At 45.7% G+C, this 9,263-nt stretch overlaps 1 protein-coding gene across 1 annotated transcript in view; it reads left to right on the plus strand.

Annotated features, from left to right (window-relative positions):
• The first annotated feature begins 7,376 nt into the window (after positions 1 to 7,376).
• The window catches only part of LOC103082807 (keratin, type II cytoskeletal 71-like), an 8,451-nt gene continuing 6,564 nt past the window's right edge, over positions 7,377 to 9,263 (plus strand). The window contains 1 exon segment of the mRNA XM_082931533.1: positions 7,377 to 7,388. Within this exon segment, the coding sequence (XP_082787659.1) occupies positions 7,377 to 7,388 (12 nt within the window).

Here is a 9,263-nt window from a genome sequence, read left to right on the forward strand (position 1 = left end):
CCCTTTTGAGCGTCATTTCTTTAGCTATAAAATAAGCAGAATTAACCCCCAGCTTGCTGTTAGGCTATGAGACAGCATGAAGATGTTCTGTGCAATTCCTGGTACAAAGTTCATGCTTAATAAAATGTTAAGCGGAAACAGAATCTTGTTCTTAATCTTTGTGGTTCAAAAACATAATTAGCTCACTGAAAGGGGTGTTTAGCTGCTAGTAAAGCAATTCACAAAATCTAAGCTTTAAAGAAACCATCTTATAAACTACATGCAGTTTATTTATTGCCCAAAGGAGAACTGGCTGGCCAAATAACTAGTCTCAGGGAAGACACTCTTGGGGCCAGTAAAGAAATGGTGGTCAATTCAAGGAATATTTAGTAAGTAGCTATCATGTGTCTGGCAGGAGTTAGTGTTCAGGATAGTGATATGGAAATGGGTCCATGCTCTTAATAGAGACATAACCACAAAAAATGTAACTATAACACAGGTGAGATATTCGCAACACAAGAAATGACAGAGTCAGCACAGAGGAGAGTGGGAAACTCCAGGGAGGTCAGGGAAGGCTGGCAGAGGAGGCAACATGTGCAGAGTTTCGAGAGGATGGAGTTTACTAGGCAGACAAGAGGAGGGAGTGGGCATGGTACCCAGAGGCACTAGCATGGTGTAAGTAGGTCATGGTTGCTGGAGTGTGAAGAGGAAGGCTGAGGAAGTTCTGCAGGTGGAGAGGGAGGGGGCAGTGGCACCTGAAGCTGGGGAGGTTGGCAGCAGCCGCAACAGAGGGGCCCTTTCAAGTCTGCTAAGGAGCTGGAATTTCATGCTGTAGAGCTCGTGGGAGAAGCCTACACATTGGATGTCAGATGGACCCAACTGGAGTCCTCTGCCACTCACAGTGTGACTTAGGCAAGCTACTTCTGCTCGATGACCCTCAGTTTCTTCATCTGTAAAAAGGGGTTAATAATAGTATTCCCTCAAGAAATTCCCATGAGAATTACATTTAATGAGAGAATGTAGGAGAATTATTTAATTTAGTGACTGGCACATAGTACATGCTCAATAAATGGCTGTTATTAAACCATTGTTAATATTATAGCTCTCTCTTTTTTTTTAAGCATCTTTATTGGAGTATAATTACTTTACAATGTTGTGTTAGTTTCTGCTGTGTAACAAAGTAAATCAGCTATATGCATACCTATATCCCCATATCCCCTACCTATTGCACTTCCCTCCCACCCTCCCTATCCCACCCCTCTAGGTGGTCACAAAGAACCAAGCTGATCTCCCTGTGCCATGCAACTGCTTCCCACTAGCTATCTATTTTACATTTGGTAGTGTATATATGTCAGTGCTACTCTCTCACTTCATCCCAGCTTACCCTTCCCCATGCCCGTGTCCTCAAGTCCATTCTTTACCTCTGCGTCTTTATTCCTGTCCTGCCCCTAGGTTCATTATAACTTTTTTTTTTTTAAGATTCCATATATATGTGTTAGCATACGGTATTTGTTTTTCTCTTTCTGACTTACTTCACTCTGTATGACAGACTCTAGGTCAATCCACCTCACTACAAATAACTCAATTCCGTTTCTTTTATGGCTGAGTAATATTGCATTGTATATATGTGCCACATCTTCTTTATCCATTCATCTGTCGATGGACACTTAGGTTGTTTCCATGTCCTGGCTATTGTAAATAGTGCTGCAGTGAGCACTGTGGTACATGTCTATTTTTGAATCATGGTTTTCTCAGGATATATGCCCAGTAGTGGGATTGCTGGGTCATACGGTAGTTCTATTTTTAGTCTTTTAAGGAACCTCCATACTATTCAACATAGTGGCTGTATCAATTTACATTCCCGCCAACAGTGCAGGAGGGTTCCCTTTTCTCCACACCCTCTCCAGCATTTATTGTTTGTAGATTTTTTGATGATGGCCATTCTGACTAATGTGAAGTGATACCTCATTGTAGTTTTGATTTGCATTTTTCTAATGATTAGTGATGTTGAGCATCATTTCATGTGCCTCTTGGCCATCTCTATGTCTTCCTTGGTGAAATGTCTATTTAGGTCTTCTGCCCATTTTTAAACTGGATTGTTTGTTTCTTGATACTGAGCTCCATGAGCTGTTTGTATATTTTGGAGATTAATCCTTTGTCTGTTGTTTCATTTGCAAATATTTTCTCCCATTCTGAGGATTGTCTTTTTGTCTTGTATATGGTTTCCTTTGTTGTGCAAAAGCTTTTAAGTTTAATTAAGTCCAACTTGTTTAGTTTTGTTTTTATTTCCGTTACTCTAGGAGGTGGGTCAAAAAAGATCTTGCTGTGATTTATGTCAAAGAGTGTTTTCCCTATGTTTTCTAAGAGTTTTATAGTGTCTGGCCTTACATTTAAGTCTTTAATCCATTTGGAGTTTATTTTTGTGCATGGTGTTAGGTCGTGTTCTAATTTCATTCTTTTACATGTAGCAGTCCAATTTTCCCAGCCCCACTTATTGAAGAGGCTGTCTTTTCTCCATTGTATATTCTTGCCTCCTTTATCAAAGATAAGGTGACCATATGTGTGTGGGTTTATCTCTGGGCTTTCTATCCTGTTCCATTGATCTATATTTCTGTTTTTGTGCCACTACCATACTGTCTTGATTACTGTAACTTTGTGGTATAGTTTGAAGTTGGGAAGCCTGATTCCTCCAACTCCATTTTTCTTTCTCAAGATTGCTTTGGCTATTTGGGGTCTTTTGTGTTTCCATACGAATTATAAATTTTTTTGTCTAATTCTGTGAAGAATGTCATTGGTAATTTGATAGGGATTGCATTGAATCTGTAGATTGCTTTGGGTAGTATAGTCATTTTCACAATATTGATTCTTCCAATCCAAGAACATGGTATATTTCTCAATCTGTTATGTCATCTTTGATTTCTTTCATCCGTGTCTTATAGTTTTCTGAGTACAAGTCTTTCAACTCCTTAGGCAGGTTTATTCCTAGGTATTTTATTCTTTTTGTTGTGATGGTAAATGTGAGTGTTTCATTAATTTCTCTTCCTGATTTTTTGTTGTTGATGTATAGGAATGCCAGAGATTTCTGTGCAATAATTTTGTATCCTGCAAACTTACCAGATTCATTGATTAGCTCTAGTAGTTTTCTGGTGGCACCTTTAGGATTTTCTATGTATAGTCTCATGTCATTGGCAAACAGTGACAGTTTTACTTCTTCTCTTCCAATTTGTATTCTTTTTATTTCTTTTTCTTCTCTGATTGCGGTGGCTAGGATTTCCAAAACTATGTTGAATAAGAGTGGTGAGAGTGAACATCCTTGTCTTGTTCCTGATCTTGGTGGAAATGTCTTCAGTTTTTCACCATCGAGTATGATGCTTGCTGTGGGTTTGCCATACATAGCCTTTATTATGTTGAGGTAGGTTCCCTCTATGCCCATTTTATGGAGAGTTTTTTAATCATAAATGGGTGTTGAATTTTGTCAAAAGCTTTTTCTGCATCTATTGAGATGATCATATGGTTTTTATTCATTAATTTGTTAATATGGTGTATCACATTGATTGCTTTCGTATACTGAAGAATCCTTGCATCCCTGGGATAAACCCCACTTGATCATGGTGTATGATCCTTTCAATGTGCTGTTGGATTCTGTTTGCTGGTATTTTGATGAGGATTTTTGCATCTATATTCATCAATGATATTGGTCTATAATTTTCTTTTTTTGTGATATCTTTTTCTGCTTTTGGTATCAGGGTGATAGTGGCTTTGTAGAATGAATTTGGGAGTGTTTCTCCCTCTGCAATTTTTTTGGAAGAGTTTGAGAAGGATCAGTATTAGCTCTTCTCTAAATGTTTGATAGAATTCACCTGTGAAGCCATCTGGTCCTGAACTTTTGTTTGTTGTAAGATTTTTAATTACGATTTCAATTTCATTACTTGTGATAGGTCTGTTTATATTTTCTAATTCTTCCTGGTTCAGTCTTGGAACATTGTACCTTTCCAAGAATTTGTCCATTTCTTCGTGGTTGTCCATTTTATTGGCATATGGTTGTTTGTTGTAGTCTCTTATAATCCTTTGCATTTCTGCAGTGTCAGTTGTGATTTCTCCTTTTTCATTTCTAATTTTATTGATTTGTGTCCTCTCTCTTTTTTTCTTGATGAGTCTGGCTAATGGTTTATCAATTTTGTTTATCTTCTCAAAGAACCAGCTTTTACTTTTATTAATCTTTGCTATTATTTTCTTTGTTTCTATTTCATTTATTTCTGCTCTGATCTTTATGATTTGTTTCCTTCTACTGACTTTGGGTTTTCTTTGTTCTTCTTTCTGTAGTTTTTTTTTTTTTTTATACATAAGTTAACCCATTTAATGGGCTTCTCTGGTGGGGCAGTGGTTGAGAGTCCGCCTGCTGATGCAGGGGACGCAGGTTCGTGCCCTGGTCCGGGAGGATCCCACGTGCCATGGAGTGGCTGGGCCCGTGAGCCATGGCCGCTGAGCTTGTGCATCCGTAGCCTGTGCTCCACAGAGGGAGAGGCCACAACAGTGAGAGGCCCGTGTACCACCAAAAAGAAAAGAAAGGAAAAGAAAAAAAAGCTCCCACAGCGTCCCCTGCAACTGCCTCTTGTTGCCGGAGAGTCACTCCTTCTTTCCTCCTCATTCCTGCCAACCCACCCCCAGTCCTACTCCCCCACTCCAGCCCTGCTTTCCTCTTCTTCCAGCCGATTCTTTTCCACCCTCACATTTGAGGCCAGCATGCCCACCTGCTTATGGATGCATCTGTATCTACAGTGTCTGCAAAGCAATGGCTCACTAGACAGAGCTTCGGTGAGCCCGGCATTGTCAGGCACCGGGAATTGTGGAGTCAGCAAACGGGTGCACAGAGCCTGTCCTCAGAGAGCTCACAGTCTGGTGGGGAGAATAAAAATCAGCAACTAACAAACGCAGGATACGCTGTCAGGCAGTGATGACCACTGTGAAGAAAAATCAAGTGGAATAAGAAGGGTGCCCTTTGAAGCACATGTGTGTTTCTGTTAGTGTTCTCTCAGAAGCAGTTAGCACAGTCGCCTTGTTCAAGGTGCGGAAGGGCAGAGTCCTCCAGGGCGAGGCCACCTTCCAAGGATGAGTGTCATTCGAGGGTGACTTTCAGGGTGCCCATGACCCCTTCTCCTCCCCGTCATTCCCCAGCCTCACACTCCAGTCTTTCTTCCCAGAGGCCAGGACTCTTTACACCCCAGGACCATGGCAAATATGACTTCCAATCTCGATGCCCATGACCCATTTCCTGAAAGCCCACTCATCCTTCGTGGCTTGGCTGAAATGCCACCTCCCATGGACATGTGTTTTCTGGTCCTTCCAGGTGGACTCCATCAAGTCATCAAACATTAAATGAGAAGGAACATTAGAGCTGGTGGCAACAACTCCCCTGGTACCCCCACTATATAGGCCAGCAAATGGAGGCCTGGATGTCTAAGTGCTCTGCCCATGTTCACAGTGCTGGTGAGCAGCAGGTTGGGGACTGGAGCCCTGCACATCCATAGCACTGTTCCTGAACCCGTATTACAGTTGTTGCTTTATTTTCCTGGTGTCACGTTAGCTGCGCACATGTCTGTCCCCTCCCTCCACCACTCACAGCCCCGTGTTCTCTTCCGGGGCCATCAGTCTGGCTCACGGTTGGCTCTCAATGTAACATTTGCCACAGATGTGCATGGCTCAGTCTCACCGACCCTCACTGGGGAGAATGAGCTCATGGAACACACATGTGTCCTGATGATTTGGCATGCAAGTGATGAAACACATTTGTGTTAATAAATTTGTGCTTTACATGCATCCACATGTATGCTGTTTATAGAATTTATCAACCAAACTGAGACACCTTTATTCTGAACACATGCTAAGCTGGATCTGCAGACAGCAGGCATAAGCCAGGACGCTGTCAGGCACATGCTGTCGTAGGTCTAGTGTCCTGGCTGAGCGTCATATGCCTGGCTTCAAATCCTGGCTCTTCTAATGGCTAGTTGTGACTGGGTGCAAGATCCTGCCCTTACAAAATAGGGTCGATACAAGCTGGCCTTTACTGAGTGCTTTCTGTGTGCCAGGTACTTCTCTCAGCACTTTATGTCTGACAACGATGAATTCTCCCAACAACCTGATAGGTATAGTTGTTATAAGGTGCAATTCTAATAATGTAGATCTCACTCGTGAAGATGTTGAGACTCAGAAGGGTAAAATAACCCACCCAACGTCCCACAGTTAGTAAATGGCAGAGTTGGGAGTTGATCCTCAGTCCAATCCCAGAGTCCATGCTTCCAGGCACGATACCTCCTTACCTGTCAAAGTTCTCACCGTAGAGAAGAGTTGAGAATATGAAAAGGGATAATGGAAGTAATACAGTGTCTGGAATATAATTTGCAGCCAATAGATGTTAGTTGTTATTATAATAATTACTATTAATGCATGTTCTTTGGGCCTTTTGTGTTTGCCAGCTGTGCATTGGTTCATGAGCTGTCAGTCCACAGCAGGACTGTGCCCGGAGACCTGGCTCAGGCGGGTTAAATGCAGGGCCAGGGCGAATACTGGCTCTCTTCACTGACACACGGTCCCATTCAGTCACCAACTGCTAATTTGCAAGCAGGAAGAGTAACTCCTCGGTGCCAGTATTTTTTTTTTTCTTTTTTTTTTTTGCGGTCCGCAGGCCTCTCACTGTTGTGGCCTCTCCTGTTGCGGAGCACAGGCTCTGGACGCGCAGGCTCAGCGGCCATGGCTCACGGGCCCAGCCGCTCCGCGGCACGTGGGATCTTCCTGGACCGGGGCACGAACCCGTGTCCCCTGCATCGGCAGGCGGACTCTCAACCACTGCGCCACCAGGGAAGCCCCGGTGCCAGTATTTTGTGCATACACTGCCCTCTGCCATCAGCCCTGGGTACTGCACCTTCCAGCCCTGTGCCTTTGGAGGAAAGACACTTCCCTAAAACGGAGAGGGTGTGAGATGATCTTGGACAGGCTCTGTGCCCACCGTGGAGCTGCCAGCTGGAGGAGATGCTGTTTCACTCCCTGGCGTGCCCAGGCTGGCCCCGCCTCCTTGTTGCCCAGGCCCTGGCTTCTGTCTCCCCTCCCTCTCCTTTCCCATCTCTCCTCTCACAGGATTGGGGGTTAGGAACTGTGGTAGTGCTGGCATTGCTGCAGCCCGAACCCCTTTCAGGACCTTCAGACAGCTCTTCCTTGACAGGCACCTGAAAATCTTGGTGCTGGTCAGGAAGTCCGGGGAGTGAGAGCCCCTGTCCCTCAGCAATACTGTCCTCTAGCCTCACCTGCACTGTAGGTAAACTCCTGCCCTAGCTGCAAGGGGCACCCTCTGAGATCTCAATACCACACCCCGCCCCTGCCCCAGTGCAGTAGATGATCCGGGCATGGAGGCACTGGTGAGACACAGGCAGGGGGCTACAGAGGAAGGAAGGGATCAGAGCTGAACACAGACAGCCTGGGAAGGCTTCCTGTAGAAGGTGAAGGGGACACGACTTGTTGGAGAACGGGAGTGTCTTAAGATGTTTTAGGTCTCATCTGGCAGCTGCTCTGAGGTTTGAGCTGCCCTTTGCCAGCTGCCTCTATTACCCTCCCAGGGCCTCCACCACTCCTGCCATCTCAGGACGACCGCCACTTGTAGGACTAACCCTCTGCTTATGGCACCATCCCTCAGCCCTTAGACTCACATTCGGCAAGTGCTGCACAGACCAGAGAGATGCTGAGGGTCTCTCTTCTCCTGCAGACCAATTTCCACCGCCCTGGCCCTCCCTCCCTGCTTGGTGCACTTCCACACAACAGCTCCTTGTATATTCGGTCCCTCTTCGAGCACGCATAGATACGTGCTCATTGGCTCACAGATTCAAGTCTACGGAAGATACTCAAAATACCTAACAACTGGTATAATCAGGCACCAACTCATCAAAGTAGTTGTCAGCCACAGACAGCCGAGACAGCCATGCCAGTCCCTGGGCACCATTCTGCTTAAGTTTGTGTTTACGACCACCCGCATGTAGATGTGGACCCCCACGTGGGCTCTGACACATATGGGAGAATATCTTTCAGCTGATGAGCAGTGCTCACAATTCATATCATGATCCCGAGCCTAGGTCCAAGGAGCAGAGAGCATCACCTGGCCTCGGAGGGAACTGTTAGGCTGGAGGGATGCACATAGCACTTAGGCAATAGGGTTGTGTGAAGAAAGGTGCAGCTGACCCAGGGAGGGCTTGGGGGAGGTTTCTTAGAGGAGGTGTGTCTTGGTTTGTCTTAAAGGATAGGACAAGCCTGCCCTGGTGGGCAGGAGGCTGGAAGAACAGCCCAGAGCATGTCATCAGGGAAAAGCATGATGCATGTGAGAAACATGCAATCGTCTCATAAGCACACCTACCCAAGTCCCGAAATTACAATTGTCTTCAAAAGAGTAAAGCAGGCTGAAAAGGGGAGTGGGGGGAGGGTCAGTTCTGCTGCCTAGAGAGTCTGGGACAGGAAGAAGAGTGAGGGAAAAGTGAGTGCTGGTGAGCTCAGTTTTTCACACCGCGCAGGCACCTGCACTGGACATTTGCACATGAGAAAGCCAGGACAGTGTAGAGGCTATGAGCACAGATGGTAGCCAGGCTGCCTGGGCTGAACCCTGGCTCAAATCCTGGCTCAGCTACTCACTAGCTGTGCAACCACCAGTAAGTTACTTAACTTCCTTGTGCCTCAGTATCTTCATCTGTAAAATGGGGATAACACCAGTACCTGCCTCACAGGGCCACTGTGAGCATTAAATGAGTTAATATATGTGTAGTACTTAGAGCAGTGCCCAGCAGAGCTCACACTGTGTGTTAGCTATTATCATTACCATCATCATTATTATTTACAAGGTGCCTCCCATACACCTCTGGGAGTAGATGGAGCAGGCATTAGCACCCCCCTTTTTAGGGATGTGGAAACATAGGCTTAGGAAGTTGGGAGACCTACCCGTGGTCACATGGCAGGACCAAGACCTGGGTCCTCAGAGTCCTGAGTCCACACACTTTGCCAGAGGCTTGGGGTGGGGCTGGAGGAAGGAGATGGCTAGCAAAACTCAAAGGAGATGGTCCCGGCCATGGAGCTGAGCAAGGAGGAAGCGAGGGGATGGGGCTGCCCAGGAAGGCACCTCTCTGGTAGCCAAACAGCAGGATGGGAGCAGAGCTGAGTGTCTGGCAGGACAGTCCTCCTCGGCCTTTATATCCCAGCTCCTCTGGGGTGAGCTCACCTTCAGCTTTGCCAGCTGCAAACCTGCTGAACAGCTG

Source organism: Lipotes vexillifer, unplaced genomic scaffold (genome assembly GCF_000442215.2).
Source record: "Lipotes vexillifer unplaced genomic scaffold, Lipotes_vexillifer_v1.1 scaffold2700, whole genome shotgun sequence".
NCBI lineage: Eukaryota > Metazoa > Chordata > Mammalia > Artiodactyla > Lipotidae > Lipotes > Lipotes vexillifer.